The 25,980-nt window shown below is 44.0% G+C and overlaps 1 protein-coding gene across 1 annotated transcript; it reads left to right on the top strand.

Annotated features, from left to right (window-relative positions):
* Positions 1-631: 631 nt before the first annotated feature.
* Positions 632-25,455, top strand: GOT1 (glutamic-oxaloacetic transaminase 1). The gene is given in 10 exon segments (XM_007080160.3): positions 632-868; positions 9,984-10,165; positions 16,762-16,777; positions 16,780-16,884; positions 17,584-17,696; positions 17,936-18,040; positions 19,813-19,963; positions 20,050-20,215; positions 20,967-21,109; positions 24,897-25,455. Coding segments are annotated over 10 exon segments (1,239 nt in total). The 5' UTR covers positions 632-750; the 3' UTR covers positions 25,037-25,455.
* The last annotated feature ends 525 nt before the right edge of the window (positions 25,456-25,980 follow it).

Here is a 25,980-nt window from a genome sequence, read left to right as displayed (position 1 = left end):
GGGGAGCAAAAACCTCAAAAAAGAGCTGCGAAGGGAATTCCTGGTCACTCCTCCACTTTTAGCAGGCTGTCCCTTGCTTGACACTCAGGCAGGAGGCCCACCCACATTTCCCTCAGGGGGAACAGCCGACCTGGAAGGTCAAGGTCGCCCGCGAGGGCTCCGGAGCTGCACGTCCTGGCCAAGGACTCTCGTTCCCGAGCGCAGACGCCGGGGATTTGGCTGCCAGCCGCGGTCAGGTACGTGAACGCTGTCGGGCCTGGCAGCGAGAACGCCTGCTTCATGGGGAAGGCCGGTCCTCCGGGACTCTCGCCGGCCTCCTAGCTCCTCTCTTGGCCCTCGAAGGTCATGGAGGCCACTTCCAGCGCACCCGAGGGGCTCGGCTCCTCCCCTCAGCACCTGAGACCCAAGGAATGTCGTCCTCAACCATAGGAGTCCGCTCTGCCAATCAATCCTAGCCCCCGCCCCCATCTTAGCTGGCGTGCAGTTCATTGGTTGCATCATCGCTGGCCTCAGATAAGATTCTTTTCTTGGATTGGCTAATAGCATACCCTCCCTCCCGTCCCTGCTGCGTAAGAAGCTCGCGATTGGTTCACCGCGTTGCCAAGTTCTGGACGCAGCTAGGCCATTGGAGGCCGCGGGCCCGCCCCTGCCGGCTGGGTGAAGGTGAAAGTCTCCAGTCGCCCGGGCTAGACCGGACCGGTGGCTCTGGACGTAGACTGGAAACTCTCTGTTGTCTCCAGTTCTTCTGCAATGGCGCCTCCTTCTGTGTTCGCCGAGGTTCCTCAGGCGCAGCCCGTCCTTGTCTTTAAGCTCACTGCCGATTTCCGGGAGGATCCGGACCCCCGCAAGGTCAACCTGGGAGTGGGAGGTAAAGATGCTGTGCTTAGGGAGTAGGAGCATCCTGGGGAGTGGAGCGGACCTAATCCGCGCCGCGGGGAGTGGGACAGGCTGAGGCCCAGCATGGCCTCAGAGGGGAGCCCCGGAGAGAAGGCAAGATCTGCGAAGCTTTTTCAACCTGCCCGTTTTACAGATGAGCATATGGAGTCTCTGGGAAAAGGAGATGTGCCCAAGGTCCACAGTACAGGTCTAGCAGCCAGGACACAAACCCAGTTTTTACGATTCCTCATTCTATGTTCTTTATACCGCATCCTTTCTCCTGTTAGTAAATGGGACGTCCAGAGATTGGAAGGAGAGGGAGGAAGCTAGGAAGCCTGATAGGCTCGAAGTTCTGGCTGCTGGGGAATGGATGAGGGAGAACTCTAAGCCTTAGGGAGCTCTGGTCTGGGTCAATAAATATTTGAGTGACTACCAGGTAACAATCAGTACTTTACCAAGCCTTGTGGGGGCGAGGAGAGGAGACTGAGGGTTGGTTTTGGCCTCAAGGATGTTAAAGTCAAGATGTGATATAATAGAAATTTAGAATACTTCTGAGACAGGTTAATGCTGCCTGGGAGGATCTGGGAAGAATATTCTGGCCTTCACAGATGTGGTAGGAATGGGTAGAGATGGTGGGAAGGAGTGGAAAGAGTGTGGAGGTAGGAGCTCGCTTTTCCCACATTCTTGTCCTCATTTCTTGTTTGTATTTCTTGGACCTTTGACAGCTCAGAACATGGGCCTCAGTTTTCCCTTCTGCAAGAAAAGGGTTTAGACCAGAGTGCCTTAGAATAACTCCAACCTTTGGTGAATTTGTTGTTTCTGTCACTGTCATTTGAACGTTTGAAGCCCCACAGACACTCGACCACATACAGAGGCCAGCCACGTTGAAGAAAATGAGTATGATGTTCTGTGCTAAGGAACACACTTAGAGGACTAGAAATTTTGGAAAGAGAAAATCAAGGGTGGCGAGAAGGAGGTTCAGAATCAGGCTTCCCACAGTGAGTGTACATAGGACCTGTTAAAAAAAAGTCTTTACCAAGGAGCATGGGAGAGGAGTGAGAAAAAAGCCATTAAAAAGTATGATTTGTTGAAGCTAGGTAATGGGTAAATGGAACATCCATCATATTATTCTTGCAACTTCTGTATATGTTTGAAATTTCCCGTAATAAAGCATTTTTTAAAAAGTAAATAGTATGTAGTTTAACTCATGGAGAGAAAGCGATGTTTTCAACAGGCAGCTGAGTGGAAGAAATATTGAAAGAATGCCTTGAATTGAATTGGAATCGGCCAGTATTCAAGCTCTTAATTTAAATCCAATTTAAAGCCTCCAAGTACTTATTTAGGGCCAGATATATACGTTGATGTTGATTTAAATACATCTTTTAAAATTTTTTGACTCAGTTACCTTTAAACTATCTTACAGAATTTTTGTGAGAGTTAAATACATTTAAAGTACTTAGAATAGTGGCTGGCAAATAAGTAGGAGTTATGTAAGTATTAGTCGTTTTGGCATTTCTGTTACTTTTGTTACTATTATTGTTTTGGCAGCTCTTAGGTTGCATAGAAGATGTTGAATAAATTTTTCAGCTTAAGAACTGCAAAATGAAATCATTTCTGACATCCCTTAAGAAATAAACTGCTCATGCAGAGAAAAAGTTCCCTGCCAGCCCAGGCCAGAAATGATTGGCTCAGAAGTATGGTTTGTAGTTCAGGTGGTCACTTCACCCGTGACAGTGCCTTTTTCGTGGTTTCCAGGAACCCAGGAACTTTACCTCCTTACCATGAACAAATGATTTATGCATTTAATCTTTTTTAAAAGTTTATTTATTTATTTTTGAGAGAGAGCGAGAGAGCGGGCTCAAGTTGGGGAGGGGCAGAGACACAGGGAGAGAGAGAGAATCCCAAGCAGGCTCTGCACTGTCAGAGCAGAGCCTGATGTGGGGCTCAAACTCTTGATCAAGAGTCGGAAGCTTAACCTACTGAGCCACCCAGGCGCCCCTGCATTTAATGCTTACAACGACTCTGAGGGTTGTTTCAGACATAAGGAAGTTGAAGCTGAGATGGATGAAGCAGTTTGCCCCAAGTCATATGGCCATTGGTAAGGGAACTGTCCTCTATTTTGGGTCCTTCAGATGGTCCAGAGGCTGCCAGTGCACTGTAGTGGCAGGTGCTTTGCATACAGGTCAGCCTTGCAGTTTAGTGACGTGACCTTGGGAGGGCTAGTTAAACATCCTAGGACTCAGTCTGTTAAATGAGGAGCAGGGATGGAATGACCTCTCTCTAAAATTGTACTCTAAGATTCACTAACATATTATATGTAAGATAATGATGTTACTGGCCTCATCAGTTGACTGAGGATGAAATGAATAATTATGTATGAAATGTGATATATAAGTGAAAAGTGTGGTATAAATATTATTTTTCTTTTTATGATCACCTTGACCAGTTTTTGTTGTTGTTGTTTTGTTTTTTTGTGTGGATGGCAGGGGCTCAGGTGAGGGTCTCCTTCATCTTTTGTATGTCCTGTCTGTAGTTATACACATCACCAAGTATATCTTTTGTGAAGGAAATGTAATTAATCACTGACTTTGGGGAAGCTGCTCCCCCCCCCCCCCCCGCCGCCATGTTAAGATAAAGCTCAGTGGGAATTAACCAGCTCAAGTTCTAGTGATGTTGGATGTGTTTAAAATAAACTACAACTATAATTTTACTACCTAGTTCCTACTTGCTGATAGTTTCTCCAGAGAGATTCTTCTTGCTGTTTCCATAATTTCCTTTTAGTTAAAGCAGAGCATCACATGTAAGTATGATATGCTCTGAGTTGATCATTTTAGTGCTTGTCAAAGTTTCAGACAAGTGGATTTAAGGGCACAAGAGACACAGGTCCATCCCGATGTAGCTGAAGCAAGACATTTCTTCATAGGCTTAATTCAGTCTGTTTATCACATAAACTTAGATTTCTTTTGTTCCAGATAAACTGCTCTTATTTTAAGGTCTGTTGCTGTTTTTAATGTGGATTTCTAGCATCTTCACATAAAACAGTTGGATAGATGTGCTGTATTAGGTGTTTCTGAGTACTCGCTGGCCCTCTTCCCAGGAGCCTAGATGGAGAAGGGCTTTAAGAGGTGTGCATATGTGCCCGGGCTCTTGGGTAGCGGTGGGTGAGGGAAGTGGGGATGTTCAGAGGAGAGGAGGGGGGCGGTCTGATCATTGCATTCTCCATGTTCTTCCTTTCTTCTGGAAAGCAGCACTGCTGCACTGCCCTGAAACTTGGGTGCCTCCTCTAAAAGAGGGGTGCCTGGGGCTGGGAAGCCTGCTGGCAGAGGCCCCTCACACAGTGCTCTGGGGCCTGCTTGCTTCGGGCTTTCCCTAGACATCTTTTGTCCTTAAAAAAAGTACATGGATCCATGAGCGTAATATAGTATGACAGCCTAGCTCTTACAATTCTTTGATCTTGGACAAATTATTCAACTTTTCTGGTCTCAGTTTCCAGATCATAATATCTATTTTGTGAGTTGTTTATAGGAATTAAACAGGGGTTAAAAAAAAAAAAAGGTGAAGCATTTAGGACAGTGCCTTGTGTGTACTAAGCATTCAGTAAGTCCTTGTTATTACTGTGGCTCAGGTACCGTCGATGTCTATTAATTGTGAAGTCTTTCTTTCTATCCAGAACCTCTTCCCTGAATGCCAGACCCATACTTAATACAGTTTGCCAGACACACCAAATTCAGCATGTTTGGAACACAACTGGTCATTTTTACCTTCCCTTCGATCTTTTCTTTTTTTTTTCTGCTTATGTTTTATATCTTGGTTGACCCTCCCTGCCCCCCATCACCACCAGTCTTTATCTGGACTAGAGAGACTTTTGAGTCATTTGCCATCCTTCCCTTGAACCCATGTCAGTTTATTTGGTCACTGGGTTCTGTATTATCTATCTATCTCATAAATCTTATGACTGTCTCCTCTTTTCTTTATCCTTGCCATCACTACCTTAATTCAAGATGTCATTTTTCCCTTTCTGGATTATTGCAGTAGCCTCCTGATTTAACTGCCTGTGTTCTCCTTTCCAGTTTATTTTCTACAGTGTCACTCAAAAGATCCTTGATGTACAGCTGTCAACATCACCCTGTTTAAATGCTTCCAGTGGTTTCCCCATTGAAACGACGTTCCTTAGGAGAGACTCAGAAGAGACTCCAAAGACTTTTTTAGCCCCTCCTTGCTATTCCTCCTTGGATCTTAATGTTCGAGCCATGAAAATGCATGTCCTCAGAAACCTCAGGTCTCCAGGCCTCTTGGACCCTGCACAGGTGTTCCCGCAGTCTGGTGAAGGGGAGCAAAATTTGCCACACTGAAGTATGGCTTAAGCTGGTTATTTTTAAGAAACTGCAGATAGAGGAGAAGCTCTGAAAACCATGTAGAAGTTGCCCTTTAGTAAGAGACATTTATAGGGGAAATATCCATTTGTAAGAGTGCCTCTCAGATGACTCTAAATATCTAGAAACTTACCAGTGGAGAGGGCTGGGCTTAAGTCTACGTAACAATCTTACTCTTGTTCACTGTGCTTTTACTGATCATCTCCCATAACTGACTCCCCACCCTTTTTGTCTCTAGCTGAAGGTGATATTTAATGTGATGGCTTTGGCCATTTTGGGGAGTTACTCAGTTGATATACAGGGAAAACTGAGTAACTCCCATGTATACAGGAGGTACAGGTTATTAAACTTTTTTCTCCTGTTAACCTGTCTTATGTCAATTTAATTATTAGACCAGCCAAAGAACCTAAAAGGGTAGAAGGGAAAACTTCTCTGCCTCTACACTGGAATGCCCTTTCCTTGTCTACCTTTTAAACTTGTATTCAACTTTCAGACTTCATTCTCTGTGAAATCTTTCCTGACTCCTTACAGGAGAATTAAGGGCTCCATGTTCTGTTTCCTCGAGGGCAAACAGTATCCTACCTATTTCTGTGTAGCTGCCTGTAGCCAGTGCCTTGTTCTTGGTAGATTCAGTAATGAGTAATGAATGAGTGAATGAAAGAATGAGTGAGAAACTCCTGGCTCCAACAAATAGGAATAAAAATCCCCTGGAAAACAGGAATCATAGTTGTTAATCATGTTTGACTTCATTGCTCTAATCACAAGAGCAGTCTGCTGTTCTGCTTCATTAGGACAGTTAGGCAAGGCATTGGAAATAAATCTGGAACTGAACCTGGGAGAAACTGGGTGGTGAAGAAGGGAGGGGAGGTATCAGTTGGCTAGTTTCTCTTTTGTCCCAATATAGATGCCTCCGTGCCTCCAGTCATGTACAGGATTTTTTAGAGTAGTACAGAATATGCAGTATGGGTAAGAACAGCAGTACCGCAACTTTTCATCTTCCTATTTTATTTATTTATTTATTTAACTGTTATTTTTTAAAGGATTTTATTTTTAAGTAATCTCTACACTCAACATGGGGCTTGAACTCACAACTCTGAGATCAAGAATCACATGCTCCACTGACTGAGCCAGCCAGGCAACGCCCCCCTATTTTATTTATAATATGTGGTTTATAAATAACATTATTATCATAAATGTAATATATATGGCCTAATTATGTAATAGATATATAGCATCCCAACACAGACGTGAAGCATAATAGAACTAGTTTTTCTATGAATACCCACACTCTTGTACATCTAAATAGCATCCCCTCTGTGTGCGTAGTCAAAGATGTGTTTGCTGTTGCTACAAGTATCATTTCCAGCAATCAGATTTGCTTTCAAAGGACAAAGATTTGGCACCAGTTGAGGATATTCAAAATAATGAGATTTCTCTAATTCCAAAAGAAGAATTCCAAGAATAAGATGGACAGTGATAGCATTGTGATTATAGATAGCGTGATTCCCTTCAGGGACAACTCTTAACTTAAAAGTGGTTATTTTGACATCTCTTTAAAAAACCAGGGGCACCTGGGTGGCTCAGTGGTTAAGCGTCTGACTTTGGTTCAGACCATAATCTCACTGTTCATGAGTTCGAGCCCCACATTGGGCTCTGTGCTGACAGCTCAGAGCCTGGAGCCTGCTTCGGATTCTGTGTCTCCCTCTCTCTCTGCCACTCCCCCATTCATGCTCTGTCTCTCTCTCTCTTCCAAAAATAAATAAACATTAAAAAAAAATTAAAAAACCAGACCACCTGGGTGCCTCAGTCAGTTAAGCATCAGACTCTTGATTTCGGCTCAGGTCATGATCTCACCATTTGTAAGATTGAGCCCATTGCTGGGCTTTGTGCTGACAGCATGGAGCTTGCTTGGGATTCTCTCTCCCTCTCTGTCTCTCTGCCCCTACCCCGCTCGTGCTCACTTGAACTCTTTCTCTCTCTCCCTCTCAAAATAAATAAACAAACATTTAAAAAAAGGAATTAAAAAAACCCCAGACCAAATCCCACCTGATAAAAAAATAGGCTTTTTAACTTTTTGGAGGGAATTTAGTGGGTCAGAGGATAGTATGTGAGCATTGTGACAGTGTTACAGCCTCCTATCCAGAGACTATTGGTTGGTTAGTGGCTGTGTCAGTCTGAGCTCTGTCTACGTTCTTATTGCCAGTTTGATGTGCTTATCAGATCTGCAAATGACACATTCCTAGAGGGTAGAGTTAGTTGATAGAAGACCAACCCCAAATCAAAATGATCTTATAAAGTCTTGACTGATTTGTTGTATAGCTTTTGACCTGTAATTTTACATCTAGAAACATTTTTCTAAGGGAACACTCATGAATATGTGTGAAGATACAAGAACATTTATCACAGTACTTATAATATCAAATAATCCAAAGCAACACAAATATTAAATAAATCAATCATGGAAAGGAATGTTGTCTAGCCATTGTGTTACAAATTGTGTTGTAAAGGGATCATAAATATGAAAAATGCCCAATTGCATTTATAATAAGAGAAATGCAAATTAAAGCTACTCTGAGGTACCATTTGCATCCTTACACTGGCAAAAATTTACTCTGGTGGAGGCTGTGTTAACTGATAAAAATCCCTGTGGAGGCTAGTTTGAGTATATCTGTCAAAACTACAGATACACATACTTCTTATCCACTTCTTCCATTTTCAACCTGCATCCTACAGATATATTTGCGTACATGTATGATGACATATGTATGAGGTTGTTCATTGAAGTACTGTTTTGTAATAGCCAAAGATTGGAAACAACTCAAATGTCCATCAGCAAGATGCTGGCAAAACAAATTATGGGACATTCATCAGTTATGCAGCTGTAAAAAAGAACAAAGACATTTTGTGTACAAACAGAAAAAGAAAAGATCTTTAAGTAGAAAAAGCAAGGAACAAAACAGTGTATAGTATGTTGTATGTTACCTTTTCTATAACAAGGGGGAACATAAGCTGTACTTGCTTGCAGTTGTATAGGGAAATTCTGGAAGGATACAAAGGAATGCAGCTGTTATTTATTGGGGGGTGAGGAGTTGGAACTAGGTAGATGGAGGATAAGGATGGGTTGGAGACATGTGAATATATTACCTATTATAAGAATAGTTAAGGACAGTGAAAATACTCATATTTGTTAAGTGGAAAAAAGCATGTTGAAAATTTTATATACAGTGTGATGCATGTTTTATAAAAGAATATACTAATGTAAAATAAAGCTTAAGAGGGTTGTACACCAAAATGTCCATACTCTATCTCTGAGTGCCAGGATTATATATTAATCATAATGTTTATCATTTGCTTTCTGGGTTTTTAGAAAATTTCTACAGTCAACATGTATTGTTCAGTAAATAATATCAATAACCTTTCTAAAAAGTGATTTAAAAAAAAAGTCAGGGATTAATGTTGGACAGAAATGAGCAAGATAAAACAATCAGAATTACTCTGAATATTTCAGTTTAAGGGTGCCTGGGTGGCTCCAGGCTAAACCAGCTGGTTTAGTGTCCAACTCTTGATTTTGGCTCAGGTCACGATCTCATGGTTGTGCGATCGAGCACCATGTAGGGGTCTGTGCTGAGCGTGGAGCCTGCTTGAGATTCTCTCTCTCTCTCTCTCTCTCTCTCTCTCTCTCTTTCTCTCTGTCTCTTTCTCTCTGCCCCTCCCCCCTCAAAATAAATAAAATAAACATTTAAAAAAATAAAATAAAATTTTCAGTTCCAAAATCACTTCCAAAGTGTGGGTCTGTTGGAGACATAAACATTCCAGCAAAGTCAAATGACCCCTGTCAGGAATCTGCGCAGATTGTTGGCTTGGGTGCAAGCCACAGCAGCTGCCCTCTAAAGCTATAATCCTAAGATAATCATACGTTAGTAGTGGGGAAAAAGTCAGCGATAGGATAACTGGACTAAAAATACTTTTAGTGTAGAGGTGCTTAGAAATTTGCTGTAGGCAAGACTGTAAATATTATGAAATAGATACATTTAGATCAATAAACGTGTGAAACATGAAGTAGGAGGGGCAGTGAAAATGGCCAGTGCTGGCGGAGAGAGGACAAAAACGTGTGCAAATATCAAATAGGTTGTTGAGTGATTGTGTAACCATTTGCTGGAATCTTCAGCCCCGGGGCATTTGCTTGCCACTTGTCCCGTTTCTGTTCTTACAGGACAAGAGGAGGAGGTGGGCCTTCTGCCATGCCCCTCTCCACATTTTATGTTAGAAGGTGCAGCATTCGTGTGAAGTGGCACCTTGCAGTTTCTGGAAATCTCTTGGGGAGATGCAGAAGGAGGGAGATTCGGGGCCCATGGCTATACAGACCTCAGCGCGCCAGTCGTATCGACACAGCATCTATAAGGTGTAGCTTAGTGTGCAGAGTGCTTTCACGTGCACTCTTTCTCTCAGTCAGGCTCTCTGGCGCCCCAGTTGTGTTTCAGCATTCTGTCTTTTAGAGGTCATGCGTTTAAGGGCTCTAACTTCCATAAGGGTAGGAACTATGTCTGTCCTGCCTGCCCAGCATATAGTCCAGTGGCTGGCCCAAAGCAGGCAGGCAGTCAGCGAATGACCTTTGATTTCCCTCACAGTTCTGTTTGGTTGAAAGATGGTGGAGTGCTCCCTGTTGGCAGGGCTAGCTCTTTCTTGGATGAAACCTGACTCCTCCTCTGTTACTAACTCTTCCCTGTCTTCCAGCTTATCGCACAGATGACTGCCAGCCCTGGGTTTTGCCAGTCGTGAGGAAGGTGGAGCAGAAGATTGCTAACGACAATAGCCTAAACCACGAGTACCTGCCGATCCTGGGCCTGGCGGAGTTCCGGACCTGTGCGTCCCGCCTTGCCCTTGGGGATAACAGCCCAGCTCTCCAGGAGAAGCGGGTGAGTTTTGGGTGAGGGTGTACAGTTGACCCTTGAACAGTGTCGGGGTTAAGAGTGCTGACTCCATGCCACACTGAGTCGACAATCCTTATATAACTTTTGACTCCCCAAAAATTAACAGTCTACTAGAAGCCTTATGGATAACATAAAGTCAATTCATGTATGTTGTGTGTATTCTATACTGTATTCTTACAACAAAGTAAGCTAGAGAAAAGAAAATGTTATTAAGAAAATCATAAGGGGGCACCTGGGTGGCTCAGTCAGTTAAGCCTCTGACTTCGGCTAAGATCACAATCTCACAGTTTGTGAGTTTGAGCCTGGAGTCTGGCTCTGTGCTGACAGTGCAGAGCCTGCTTGGGATTCTCTGTCTCTCTCTGCCCCTCCCCGACTTGCACATGCACTTGTGCTCTATCTTTCTCTCTCAAAATAAATAAGTAAACTTAAAAAAATCATAAGGAAGAGAAAATGCATTTACAACACGGTACTGTATTTATTTTAAAAAATCCAGGTATATGTGGACCCATGCATTTCAAACCTGTGTCATTAGGGGTAGACCGTATTTTCTTTAGATGCTACGCAGGGGAGAGGAGGTTGAAAACTCAGTTTGGTTAAAAGTGTCAGGTGTTATGTCTGTTGAACTGTCTCCTGACTGGTAGTGCAAACGGTGTGGCTGTATATCAAGCATGGCTTCTTTGATTGTTTTGTTTTATGCCATAGATGATCAGATTTTAGCTGCTGGGTTTGAAGCAGTCAGGGAATTTAATGAAATGATGAAGCGATCAGGGTCTGGACCCAGATCTGCCTCTTTGGCCATGGGCAAGTCATTTACCCCTCTGACCCCGGCATCTCATCTACATGTTATGAAAGACTAGTTTGTGGTTCATGATCCCATTAGGAGCACTTACATAGAGGGGATCATTTAAGAGGTCTCTGACCCCCTGAAATTTTATGCAGAATTCTGTGTGTACGTGTATTTCTGAGGAGAAGGTTTTAGCTTTTATTGGATTTTTTTTTAAGGTTTTTAAGGAATATCTATGCTATGCCCAATGTGGGGCTTGAACTCACAACCCCCAACATCAAGAGTGGCATGATGGTGGACCAGCTGGTGGACCAGCCGAGCCAGCCAGGCGCCCTTCTTTTATTGGACTTTCAAAAGGAGTCTGTGTCCCCAAAAGTTCAAGAGCCACTAGTCTAGATGCTTTCTGAAGTTCCTGCCAGTTCTAATGTTCTTTAATTCTTCTAGCCTTGACTTCATCTTCTCCCATTTAAGTGCTTCCTAGTAGGTATTCTGTGTATAGCTGGAGATATATGGAAGAACATATTTGGAAGCAGATATAGCGAAATAGGCTGTATGTGGCTGGAAGTGGTTTGGTAGAGATTCTCGGTGTTGTAGGGACTCAGAGGACAGGGATGGTGGTATGGATGGAATTGGGATGTGAGCTGAACTTTGGGGAATGAGGCCAGGACACTGGCTACACGTTAGCATCACCTAGGGAATTTTACATACATATAGGTGGGCGGACCCCAGTCCAGACCAGTTAAGTCAGAATCTTAGAGGGTACCACCCTTCCCTGCCCTTTCACTCCCTGCCCCACCCACCCCTAACTCCCTTCCCTGCTTGGGCATAGTTTTAAAAGCTCCCCAGCTGATTCCAAAGTACAACCAGGGTTGGGAACCTCAAAGTAGAGAGGAAGGAAAAAGGAAGGGTCCTTTTTTTTGGAGTAGAAGGAATGCAGGGACAGAGATAGGAGGTAAGTGGGTCTAGGTTGTAGAGACACCTACCTGATTGGAGCTGGGAACATGTCACATAGATCGGGCAGGCTGATTTCGCACGCTGGGCAGGGGAAATCATCTGAAGGTTTGAACAGAGAAGTTACCCAATCAGAGTGTTTGAAGAAGATAAACCTGGCTGCATGGGGAAGGGCTCAGGTTTTTGCAATAGTCCAGTTGGGTATTGTGCAGTTTAAACCAGCTGCCCTACTGCTCCCCTGGGCCGGTGTTGTAGTGCAGCCTTTGTGCACGGAATGGACCAATTCTTGGAATCATCTGATTTATTCTCCACCTGCAGTTACCCAGTTGCCTCCATATGCAGAATGGCAGGGTGAAAATTGAGGGCTGGACACAGGCACAGTCTTTTGTGTATCAGGTGGCGGGGAGGCTCTGAGTGAACGTCCTGGGACTCAGGTCAGTGATCAGGCAAGTCATGAGGGATTTTGGTGACTGACACTGGAACGTTGAGGAGAGTCCTGATGAAGTTTGAGAGTGGAGGACTTTGGCAGCTGGGGGTTATCTTGTGAGACGCTGTTGATAGATGGATGGAATTCTGTTTTTGACAAAGGGAAACCGAGTTTCTGTGTTGGGGACCTTCTTCCTCTGAGACTGTACATTTCTTGTACACTTAATAACTGTGTCGGGTGGATGCTTGTTTCTCTGCCCAGTGCTCCCGTTTTGATTTCATTCTGTAAGACGTGTGGAACATGGCCCTCCCTCTTTGTCTGGTTCATCCTGTGTTGTGTTTTGGATCAGAGAACAAATTTAGATGGCAGTCCATAAATATTTGAAGGCTTTTTTTTTTTTGAGTGGTGTGGAGGATGGTTTGGGATGCTCTCTTGGCATCTGCATCACCATAGGTACTGGCTGGTTCTGAGCTCTGAGTCTGTCCTTTCTCCCTGGACGTCTTCACCATCCCCAAGTTCAGCCCACTGTTCTCTCATTTGGATTCTTATAATAGCCTCTTGTCTCTAGTCCCTTCCCCATCCTATTACATTCTGCACAGTGCAGCTAGGATGATCTTCCTTAGCAAAAAAAGCTGATAATCATGTCACCTGCTCCCTGCCACACACACACACACACACACACACACACACACACACACACACCCTTCCGTTATCTACAGGGCAAATCCAGACTTTGAACTTGGCATGTGGCATATTTCATCCTGTTCTCCAGTGACTCACAGCCCCCCCACACCCCACCCCCCGCCCATTCCCCTTGGGGTCCCTGCCATTCCACAGACCTGTAAGTCCTGCAAGGCCTTGCCAAGGGTCACTTCCATGCTGAGTCCTTAGCTTTCTCGGGCAGAGCTGAGTTATCACAGGACTTTGTTCACAGCTCAGGAATAATTGTACTTATTATGCTTACTATAATGTATAATTTTATAAGTCTGTCTCCCACAAGACCATGACTTCCCTCAGGGCAGGGATGATGGCTTGCTAATTTATCTTGTAAATTTTCAGCATTTAGCTCCCAGTCTGACACATCAGTGATTCTCAGATGTTTGAATTCCCTCATTCATTCAGTCAACAGATGAGTGGTCACCATTAAGGGTAGGCACTGTTCTAGAAACTGGAGCACAGCGGTGACCAAAAGACCCAAAATATTCTGCCCTGGCTTACTGTTATGTGGGGAGAAGGAACTATAAACATAATAAATAAGAACATGATAGAGTATGTTAAAAGAAAATAAATGTTGTAAAAAGAAAGTAGGAGAGGCACATTAGGAGAGCTGAGGGTGGAGTAGGGGTAGAATTGGTTTTCACTGGGGTGGTCATGATAGAAATAGAAATGGCATTTCAGCCAGAACTTGAAGGAAATGAGCCGTGAATGAGTAAACCAGAAAACAAATAATAATCATGTCTTCCCCTAGATTTTTCTTCTCAAGATTCAATGTTACCAGGTCCATCAACCATTTTGAGGAGACCTATTTTCTACACTCGTCACTGCCTCTTACTGCTTTCTATTTTCAGACCTTGTACCATATGTCCAGTTTTCATCTCTAGCACTGTGATGTTTCAGCTTTGGGAATTCCCAAGCCACCATCGGTAGGAGGGCTCGTAGGCCATGTGATGCTATCCCAGTTTCTCGCTTTGACTGTCACCTCTAGGAGGCTTAGGCTTTCACTGTGGCTTATCTTGTCACCGTTGTCTTCTTCATCCAGTTTGCCCAGCCTTAGCACCCTGTGCCAGAGACCTGTGTGAACTGCTAGCAGTGCCCAGGTTCATGCATCATGGCTTTGGTTGCAAACAGCTTCTGCTCAGCTTTCCTGCTCCTCATTACATCAGCAAACTGTGATCTCAGGCAAATGTTGTCGAGTCTGGCAGGGATTTCTTCAGGCCATGTAGCTAAATCAAGATCACAGATTACCTACTGGCATCATTCACACCACATGTTACTGGATTTTTCTAGTTCTGGACACCCCAGTTTAGCCGCCAGGGTTGGTTGCCTGTTCGTTTTGAACTTCGCACTTGTTTCCTTCATCCCAAATGTAGGGTTTCCCTGGACTTTAGAACAGTTTGCCAAAATTCAGTTCACAGAATGACCAAATTGATACATTATTGATTTGCCCCCAATTTCTTTCTTTTAATTGCTGATACAGTTTGTGTTTCACTGAAGCCGTCCAGTATTCAGTGTGCTTTTAGGGAATGATAATTTCTTGAGAATTTGATGTCAAGTGTTACATAAAAGGATTAGGTCACGTTAGTGAAGTGGATGTATCTCTTCCGAACATGTTTTCAATCTAATCTACTGGCTTTTTGACTTCTTTTAGTTAATGAATTTGCATCTTGGAGTGGGAGAGAAAGGAAATAAAAAATTACACCTGAGAACATTTTCACTGATGTCCACGTACACCCGTCACATACCCATGATAACTTAAAACCAGGTTCAAGGGAAGCCTTGCTCATCTGTATAGAAAGTGTCAACATTCCAGAATTGCCTAGGTGTTTGAAATGTAAGGTAATGAATAAAGTTGACATTCAACTTAGCTCATGCCAAGTCCATGAAAAATAAATGCACATATGGCTTAACATCACTGACTAACTGTCTAACCGACTTAGCCACCCAGGCAGCCCGCAAAACCTTTATAAAGTAATGAGAGGGGTCTGGTGCTCAGTGGGGATCACTGTGGAGAACAGAGAAGTTGGTGTGCCCCATCTGACCGGCACTGACCGTTTTCACCCAGTCCACTGCCCTTGCTTTCCTACAGCGCACAACCATGCTCACTTCCTCGTTTGCTTGAACGTCCACTTGGCTTCTGTTTCACATTTCAGACCATATTCTTTCACAGATGCTCAGACCTCTGAATACAAATAGAACACTGGGGAATAATAACAAGTGGTGATAATTGGTATCACTGCCTCGTTCCTGGCTCAAAGAGGATTTCTGCTAATGACTCATTGTTCATCAAAAAGCTGACTTATTCATCATGGCTGAATGAATTTTTCCTGTTACTTTCGAGAAGTATCCATTATTTCCTGTTTTACTGAGCATCAAAATCAGGGATGTCTATGATTTTCTTATCTGTCATGAAGATCATTTGGGTTTTCTGTACCTTAGTGGCATGACACATTTTATATCTCTTAACAATCTTGCATTCATGGGATGACTGTCACTTGAGAAAGGGGGTATTTTTTAGTGTACTGTTGGGTTCATGCTGTTCATTAATGTTTATCTGGAAAGTGAGTATCAGTGTTCATGAATGAGTTTGGTCTCCCTTTTTTCTGTTTTTTTTTTCCTTTGTTATCTTTTAGCATCAAAGTTTTGTTATTGTTTTAAAAAAGATTTTAGGAGTTTTTCTGCTTTGTCTAGGGAGATTTTTTTAACCTTTCTATTGTGGAAAATTCCAAATATTTACATAAATAGATAATGCAGTGTGATGAAAAAACCCCATGTATCCATCACCGAGCTTCAACAATGGTCTGTATTTGGTCAATTTTGTATACCCTCCCACTGCCGTGCCAAAGGTAAGTTATTGTACAGCAAATCCCAGACATCTAAATATATTTTAAAAATTATTTTAAAATTTTGCAAATAATACATGAACATGTTTTCCTTTTTTTAGGAAATCACTTACAAATTAGGCCAAACAAAGTCCCCTTGATCACTATTCCCCCCGTCCCAGGCCCCTCCCCAGAGGTTGCCAGTGTTGTTAGATTGCTGTGCCCTTCCTTTTATTTAGATAGATTTTCTCAGGTGATCTTTTTCTTTCTCCTTAATCCTTTAGACACATTGAGCAATTTATGACATTTCTCTACTGAGTCATGCCAAAGCCTACTAAGAATTGTGAGAGGGCGGAACGGAAGGCATGTAGGCAGAACAGCAGAAGCAGGGCAGGTGACTAGATCTGAAGCAAGAAGGCCTGGAATCATTTCCAGCTCTGCCTCTCACAGCCGCACAGCCCTTTGGGAGACCCCTTCTCTGCATCGATTTCCTCATGTATGAGTTGGGGATCTATAGCTTACTTCATAGAGTTGTGCAAGGATTGAACAAGAATGTGTGTGAAGGTATTTTGTAAATGGGACAACATAGGACTCTATTATTGCCCATGTGGGGTCATTTTAAGATGCAAGGAAGTTAAGGAAAGTTGTCTTGAGAGGCTGGTAACCGAGCAAAGTGCTTCACTTCCCGTAGCCTCAGTTTCCTCATTTGTAAACATGGGCAAATGTAGTTGTGAGGTTTTGATAAGATAATACATTTAAAGGGCTTAGCACAGAGCAGGCACAAAGTAAGTGCTCCTTGGTACTAATAACAAGTGCTCGTTGTTTCCTAATAATCATCTGACTTCACTATTATCAACCAGTGACCTTGCTTCTCTTTCAGGTGGGAGGTGTCCAGTCTTTGGGGGGACAGGTGCACTTCGAATCGGAGCTGAGTTCCTAGCACGATGGTACAATGGAACAAACAACAAGGACACGCCCGTCTATGTGTCCTCACCAACCTGGGGTGAGTCCTTTAGCTGTAGCGAGAGGAGAAACAGAGGAGCCCGGGGGGATTACCCTCATGAATGTCACCACTTATGCAGAAGATGTAACCCAGCCTGGATCAACTGACATTTGTGGATGGCTCGAGCAGTGGATTATGGCAGTACATGAGTAACCTGATGCTCCAGTTCAGAATAGCAATACTCATTCTCAGGTTTCTTGGTAGACTTGTGTTTTGGCATATGTTGAAATTTCCCAGAGGAGGTATAAAATGTAGACATAGGAAGTCCCATTGTGGTGTAGGATATAAATTTAGCATGACTGACCAGTTGAACTTGTTCTTGGTTACAATCATTTTTCTAAGTCTTTTTTTTAATGTTTGTTTATTTTTGAGAGAGAGAGAAAAAGTACAAGCAGGTGAGGGGCAGAGAGAAAGGGAGACACAGAATCCAAAGCAGGCTCCAGGCTCTGAGCTGTCAGCACAGAGCCCGAGGCGGGGGGCTCGAACCCACGAACCGTGAGATGATGACCTGAGCTAAAGTGGGAGGCTTAAACTGACTGAGCCACCCAGGCGCCCCTCATTCTTCTAAGTCTTAACTCCTTACCTCGATGTTGCCCAGGGAATGTTGAACCTGTGAGGGCCCTGGAAGCTGACTTGTGTGCTTTCCAGTTAACCTTCTGTGTTTGTAAACCATTTAACTTTTTACCTCTTTGTTTACAGAGAATCATAATGGTGTATTTTCTGCCGCTGGATTTAAAGACATTCGGTCCTATCACTATTGGGATGCAGCGAAGAGAGGACTCGATCTCCAGGGTTTCCTGAATGATCTGGAGGTGGGCGATTAGATGAAAAGTAAACAGACCCCCATGGTGTCAGGAGGAGCAGGGAAAGGTCTTTGGATCAGTTGATAAGGGAGAGAGTCTGAAACATCCTACCCAAACCAGATGGTGGTTTCTGAGTTAGCACATAAGGAAGAAATATGCTGCCCCTTGCCCAGTGTGCCACTGACTCTGACAGCACCCCCACCATATTCCTGCTAGTGTGGCAGCTGACATAGCTTCCTTCCCCTCAGAATGCCCCCGAGTTCTCCATCTTTGTCCTCCATGCCTGTGCACACAACCCAACTGGGACTGACCCAACTCCGGAGCAGTGGAAGCAGATCGCCGCCGTTATGAAGGTAACTGCCTTTCCAGAGCATCTCTTGAAACATAGTATGTATAATTATTTTATGTATTCAAAAGCAATATCTGTTCACAGAAGAGTTTGGAAAATGGAGAAAAGCCCAAAGAAGAAGATAAATATTAACTGTAAATCCTATTGCCCAAAGAAAGCCATTGTTAATATGTTACACATGTAAATATATTTATTTCACAAAGATGGGGTCATTTTCTTTATGCTGTTTTGTAACATACTTTGTCTTTCATCTGGATTCCTTTATGTGCCATGGAATGTTTTATAGCGCCATTTTCCATGCATGGCTACGTGCCATTAGGGATTGATTAAATCAATTCATGGACATTTAGATCTCAGGTTTCTTGTTCTGAACAGTTGTGTATAAGACTCCTTGTTATTATTTCTTTGGGATGACTTTCTAGATTGGAATTTCTATCTCAAAGGGTATATATTCTTCATTAATGTGTTTAAAGAATACTCATTGAGAAACTGCTACGCAGCAGGCATCTGGAGGATATAATAGCACAGCAGAGACCATCTCTGCTCTCAAAGAGCATACAGCCTGTTTGGGCAGACAGCCAAATACTGTGGGACAGCAGTGTTGATGGGGTTATATAGAGGCACGTAGCCCAGACTTTGGGGTGTGTGTGTGTGTGTGTGTGGAGGGCAGTAGTGGCAGAAGAAGCCATGTTGAGACTTGAAGGATGAGGACAGGTGGGGGCTGGCAGGGAAGGAATGTTCCCTACAGAGGGAGGAGTGTGGTCAAAGCCCAAGGTAGAAGTCATGGCCCATTTAAGGAACTGAGAATAAGTCTCAGTACAGCAAGAGTTCTAAGGGGTTGCAAGTGAGTTAAAGGTAAATGGGGGCAAGATCCTGTGCTGAGCCATTGGACTTTATTTGGAGGGCAGTGGGGAGCCACTGGAGAACATTTATGTCATGCTGTGTTGTGAGCAGATTTGCGTTGTCTTCAGGCTACATAGCAGGGAGTGGATCCAAGGGAGGCAAGGTTAGTCAGGCTGAGAGAGCAGTTAGGAGGCTGTTGTCATGATCCAGATGGGAGCTGTTGGGGATCTGAATGAAGTCAGTGGCAGGGGCAGACCTGAAAGGATTCTCAAGCCCCCAGGAGATGGGGGTGATGGGAATCGGGATGTGATTGGATGTGAGGGATGAGCTGCTGGGGTAGGAGTGGAGGATGCACCCTGGCCTCTGGCGTGGACAGTTGGGGGCATAGAAGTGGTGTCCTCTCAGACAATAAGCGTAGTAGAAGGGGCAAATTCAGTTGTGGGGAGTTCTTTGAGGAGGTTGGAGGGGTGAGAGTAGGGACTACACGGTCTGCTTTGTCTTCAGTGCCCAGTAGATGAGGGCTGGGGTTGTCAGGGACCCCTGGGGAGACCAAGCTGACTAAGCTTATCACACCAGGAATTCTGAGGAAAGAATCCTCCACCAACATGGGACACTACGTCCACGCCTCACAAATAAGCCCTGTTTGGCAAAGCAGCATCATGATACTCTAGGAGAGTGTACTTTAAAAGAATAAGGTTTACTGAAATTGTTAGATTTATTGTTAGCTTGATAGTCTAGAATATCCAACTGCATACTGGTATTTAGCTGAACAGAGGAGCAGATGTAAGTGGCGGTTGAATGCAGAAAGGGGAGAGATAGGAGAAATGGGTAGTGTTAGAAATTTTGTGCAGGCACCAGCTGGGGAAGGAAGGCTGGTGTCTGAGGTTGTTTCCAGAAGGATCTCCTGGCCTGACTCACTTTCCTTCCTCACAGCGCCGGTTTCTGTTCCCCTTCTTTGACTCAGCCTATCAGGGCTTTGCATCTGGAGACCTTGAGAAAGACGCCTGGGCTGTTCGCTATTTTGTGTCTGAAGGATTTGAGCTCTTCTGTGCTCAGTCCTTTTCCAAGAACTTCGGGCTCTACAGTGAGTGCTCTCCTGAGTTACAGCCCTGTCCCGCCCCACCCCACCCCCATCACAGCTCCCAAGCTGACTCTCATCCCTCCCTTTAGATGAGCGAGTGGGCAATCTGACCGTGGTTGCAAAAGAACCTGACAGCATCCTGCGGGTCCTTTCCCAGATGGAGAAGATAGTGCGAATTACTTGGTCCAATCCCCCTGCTCAGGGAGCGCGAATCGTGGCCTGTACCCTCTCTAACCCTGAGCTCTTTAAAGAATGGTAAGGGGCGCAAAGCCTGATGGGTGAGTTGTGGGAACATAGGACAGTAATTGTCCCATCACATTTAACTGGCTCTTCCTTTTATTTTGGCAGAGGCAGGACAAAATTACTTTGAACTCTTTGAGTCGCAGATATTTCTGTAGAATAAGGCTGGCACCTGCTCACATGAGCGTAATACAACACACGTGAATAACACAGAACCAGGAACATAGGAGGAAGCACTCAGTGAATGGGGCGTTTTCTCCATTCTCCCACCACCCAGGCTTCCCCCCTAAAAGCTGGGAAACACAGGAAGGAATTCCTGATAGTCTAGAATATCCAACTGCAAGTTAGTGGGACAACTTGGGGACTCTTCATTCGTATCTAGTTTGCATATATTTTGCCTTATTTTGAAACAATTTTTATGTGGTAGCTATCTACAGTCTACTTAATTAGGCCTGATAAAATACATTAGCCTGTCTGGGTCAGTCCCTAGGTGAATTCTGGGTTAAAACATGAGTGGTATCACAGCCAGTATACCCACGACTAGTGCTAAACTCCCATCAGAAGCTCAGTTATTTCCTTCTGCCTGGTAAGTCTCTCTGTGGTCTTTATCTGTGGGTTTATCTACCCATCTAGGCCTCCACGTACTGTCATAGCCAGGTCGTGATCTCATCTGCAGTTTATAGATTAAATTATATTTTTTAAACTTATGTGTTTCTGTGTGCCATCTGTCTTGTCTGGACTGATATTTATACTGTTCTCCACTCAGGACAGGTAATGTGAAGACAATGGCTGACCGGATTCTGACCATGAGGTCTGAACTCAGGGCACGCTTAGAAGCCCTCAAGACTCCGGGAACCTGGAACCACATCACTGAGCAAATTGGAATGTTCAGCTTCACCGGCTTGAACCGTAAGTGTCCCCCCAGCTACCTGGAATGCTCCCTCCTCTCAGTGTTGGGTTTGGCCCCTTTACCTATTTGGTCAGCCATAAAACTGTGGGCCAGAACAAGTTAGGTTTTCTCAGTGTGTCCCACTCATCTGCAGAGCCATAACTAAGTTAGTTTCATTTTTGTGGACTGGGAAGTAACAGGATTTATAGCTTGGAGACTTGCTTTATGAAAGGTCTCTCATAAATGCTTGGGTACCTTCTGGTTTTTCTTTAATCCTAAGTATAAATATCATACATGATTATTCAGGGACCTGATTTCTTAACAAGGCTTTCCTAGTCTCCAAGCATTGCCCTCAAAAAAGAGGTTACAAAGTTCTCTCTCCATTTCACAAATAAGAACTTAGGTTGGTAGCTGGAGTTGAGAGCCGATTGGAAGTCTAGCGGGCAGCCGTGTGTGATCTTGGTCAGCGGTCAGTAGGGCCTATCAGCCATTGGCTGTCCCTTCTGATGATAGAGGATTCATTCATTTAATGTGTGATTACGGAACCCCTGCCAGCCAAGCCACGGGTCATATGGTACAGATGTGGCTGCCCACTGTGTGTGGAGCTTGTGTCTGAGTGGCTCTGGGGACAGTTGTATGCCTGACTTGGGTAGCGAGTGGAACATCAGAGGTGCTAGGAAGCACTGTAAACCAGGGCCTTCAGAGTGCCTGTGTGAAATGGGCTCAGAAAAAGCCAAAGGAAATATAAACAAGAAAGTTGGTACTGTATATGGTAGACCCCCGGAAATACTTTGGGGGAGAATGAGACTATGCAAAAAGTAAAAGGATGTCTTAGTTAGCCATAGGTGTCCTCCTGATTCTGGAATGGGGCATTAGTTCACTTAGTAAAATCATCCTTTGCAATTTTAAAAAATATTAGGTATAATGGAAGTGGTATTTAGTAGCAGTATTCTAAAGGCTCAGAAGGTGGGTGTGTCTCCCCATAAGATGTATATATTACCCCACTCTCCAGGGTAGGAAATTTGTTTTATTATGAATTAGAAAACAGTGAGAATAGACGGGTGCTCATAACACGTAAGTCATATTTTTAGCACTTGGCACTACTTACTGTGTTTAAAAACATTTTTTTTCCCTCCCAACATTTTATTAAGGAAAACTTTTAAAACAGAACAGTTGGAGGAATTGTGACAGTGAACCACATATACCACCACCTGGGTTCTATAGGGCTCATGCCACAGTGCCTCCTTTATGATATTCTGTCCATCAGAACAGGGGATTGCAGCCTGCCATTTGTGGTGTACTCTAGGAGATCTCTGAAGCCCCTGAAATGATATTTTAAACATTGTGTATGTGTGTATTGGCTTTTTTCTAGGGAAAGAGTTCATAACTTTACTTTCTCAGTTATGATGCTTCCTTTCCTGACAAAAGTGGAGAGGTTTCATCTTTATTTAAAAAAAAAAAACAAACAGGGTTGGGGTGCCTGGCTGGCTCAGTTGGTCGAGTGTACACCTCTTTTAAGTTTTGTTTTTTTTTTTTAATTTTTTTTTTTTAACGTTTATTTATTTTTGAGACAGAGAGAGACAGAACAGAGCATGAATGGGGGAGGGTCAGAGAGAGGGAGACACAGAATCCAAAACAGGCTCCAGGCTCTGAGCTGTCAGCACAGAGCCCGACGCGGGGTTTGAACTCACGGACCGTGAGATCATGACCTGGGCTGAAGTCAGCCGCTTAACCGACTGAGCCACCCAGGGGCCCCTAAGTTTTTTTTTTTTTTAATGTTTATTTATTTTTGAAGGAGAGAGAGAGACAGAGTGTGAGCAGGGGAGGGGCAGAGAGAGAGAGCGAGACACAGAATCTGAAGCAGGCTCCAGGCTCTGAGCTATCAGCAGAGAGCCTGATGTGGGGCTCGAACTCACGAACCGTGAGATCATGACTTGAACTGAAGTCAGATGCCCAACTGACTGAGCCACTCAGGTGCCCCAAGAGAGTGCAACTCTTGATCTTGGGGTTGTGAGTTTAAGCCCAACATTGAATGTAGAGATTACTCAAAAATAAAATCTTATAAATAGACAAACAAAAAACCCAAGGTTGGAGCCCTATAACTACATCTTTACAGGTGGTGGTGTGCCTGTGGCTCTGTGGGTGGTTGAGGTTAGTCTTTATCTCCTTGGGTGACTGTAATTCACACAGTTAAAGCTGGTCAAGGCTACTTCTTTTTTTTTTTAATGTTTATTCTTGAGAGAGACAGAGTGCGAGTGGGGAAGGGGCAGAGAACGGGAGACACTGAATCTGAACCAGTCTCCAGGCTCTGAGCTGTCAGCACAGAGCCCAACGCAGGGCTCGAACCCACAAACCGTGAGATCATGACCCGAGCTGAAATCAGACAGTTAACTGACCAGGCGCCCCTGGTCAAGGCTACTTCTGAAGGTCACTTTGTTTGCAGGGGTCCAGAGTAGCACTGACTACAGGGTCCAGATTTTCCATTTCCATACAGAGGCAACTCAGCGTCCTGGCTAAGAGCTCAGACTCGGGAGTTACATGGCTTGCCTTAACATCCCAGCTCTACCACTGACTAGCTATATGACCTTGGGAAAGTCTTTTAACTCTATACAATGGGAATGATAAGGTTATCAAGATTGACTGAGTTAATATAAGGTGCTTAGAATACTGCCTGGCACATAGTGTTTGCTCCTGTGATTATTATGATTTTATCACTATCTTCATTGGGGCTGCTATAACAGAATAGCATAGGCTATTTATTTATTTCTCACAGTGCTGGAGGCCAGGCAGCTTGAGATCGGGACACCAGCATGGTTAGTTATGGTGGGGGCTCTCTTCTAGTTTGCAGATGGCTGCCTTCTTGCTGTGTGGGGCTGAAGGGAAGAGAGAGAGTGTGCATGCATGCTTGCACCAGCTTGTCTCTTCTAAGGGCATACCTGCCAACACAGGGACTCTACCCTCATGGCATCATCCAAACCTCATTATCTGACAGAGGCCCCAGCTCCTAATTCTATCACATTAGGGGTTAGGGTTTCAACATATGAGTTTTGGAGGGACATGAATATTCAGTCCATAACAATTATCCCATTCCCTCAAATTAATGGTGCTAATTAAGGGTGCTATTTATTTAGGGAAAAATCAAATAAAATTGTCTCTTGGCTTTGCAATAAACCAGAAATCTCTAGAGATTGTGGCATAAGGGAAGAATAGGCCGTTCCTTCCTATTTCCTACACAAGCATTTCTACAAATACGGGAAAGCCCTCCTGTGTGTTTGAACAGGGGACCTGAGAAGTGCCAGATCACAAGCGTCTTACCAGTTTTTCAGCCTGTTGGTTCATGCACACAGCATTTGCCCAGTCCCTCTAGCACGGGGTCTGTACAATGTGCTGTGAAAAGGAAATGTTAAAGGGAGTTTGCTGCTGTGTGCTGGGGTACAGGTTAAGGAAGAAGAAGCACTTCATACCAGCGTTTCGTATCAATGGGATGTTCTTAAGTCTGAGGGTTGTTTTAATAGGTTGTTCTGGTGAATGTAACACGCAAGCTTTGGTCGGGAGGTAGTCCCAGGTGAAAATTCCTATCAGGAGGAGCTGTATTAAACTTCCTGGGGGTTAGAAAGTTAGCTAATAAGTGGTTTCCAGAATCAATTCAGCATACTTCCCTGTTTTAATTGGACAAAATAGCTCCTTTTATTTTGCTTCTCTGTGTTGGGGGAAAGAAGGAAACCTGAAACTGTTGTGGAATCTTTGACCCTCAATGGCTGAGAGGGTTCCTACTACTCTCATTATATCTCTTTTGGTTTTCAACAGCCAAGCAGGTTGAATATCTGGTTAACGAAAAGCACATCTATCTGCTGCCAAGTGGTCGGATCAACATGTGTGGCTTAACTACTAAAAATCTAGATTATGTGGCCACCTCCATTCATGAAGCAGTCACCAAAATCCAGTGAAGAAACACCTCCCCAACCAGCACCACCAAAGCAGTCCTGTCACGTGTGTTCCCTGCCTGTGCAAGCCTAGCTGTACGTGTCATGGATAGAGACTACGGAGGGCTGGAAGGCTGGTCTGGTGAGGCAGCCCCACGTGAAGAGAATGTCCCTTGTAAAGAAATGGGGGCCAGGGATTAGAGCCCCTTAGGAGGCCAGAGCATATTAAGGTTTTAATTTACGAAGAATAAAAAGGTACTTTGATCATGACACGTAGATATCTTGCCCCCTCACTAGAAGCCAGAATGTTGCCTCTGTTGCTCATGTGCTTCTGTGTATCACTTGACTCTGCACAAAGTCTTGTCCCAAAGATCAAGGTGTCTGAAGAGCCAGCTGTGATTGTGAGTGTTGGCTGTGTCATTAAAACTCGTCATCTCTACTCAGAGTGTCTGTCTCCTGCTCTTTCTGCATGGTTGTGTCCCTAGCCCTAAGCTCTAGTTCTCTAGGGTGATCAAGGTAAGAAATAGATTTACCTCTGTCTTACACACACACACACACACACACACACACACACACACACACACACAACTGACACAGAAGTTTAAGAAAACAGTATTTACCCTTGCTGGGAGCAGTGCGTTCTGATGTTTTCCATTCTATTGTGTTCTAACTAAAGAAATAAAAGTTGATTGAGACCCATGGAATTGATTTTGTGATCCACTAATGGGTTGTAACTCATAGTTTAAAATGAATGCTCTAGAGGGATTTGCTAGTTGCTAAAGAAAAAAACTAAACTGCATTCTTGAAGTATGCCTCCCCTTAGTGACCTCACCTACCACATCTCTGGTAGTTTGGTGGGCTTGTGGTGGGCCCCATTTTTCAGTGTTTCTGTACAGGATACGGTTTCCAGATCCTTCAGGATCCAGCTAGATCCCAGGCAGTCGTTCAGAGAACACTGTGTGATTGGG

This window comes from Panthera tigris, chromosome D2 (genome assembly GCF_018350195.1).
Source record: "Panthera tigris isolate Pti1 chromosome D2, P.tigris_Pti1_mat1.1, whole genome shotgun sequence".
Taxonomy (NCBI): Eukaryota; Metazoa; Chordata; class Mammalia; order Carnivora; family Felidae; genus Panthera; species Panthera tigris.
This window is presented reverse-complemented; position numbering and strand designations above follow the sequence as displayed.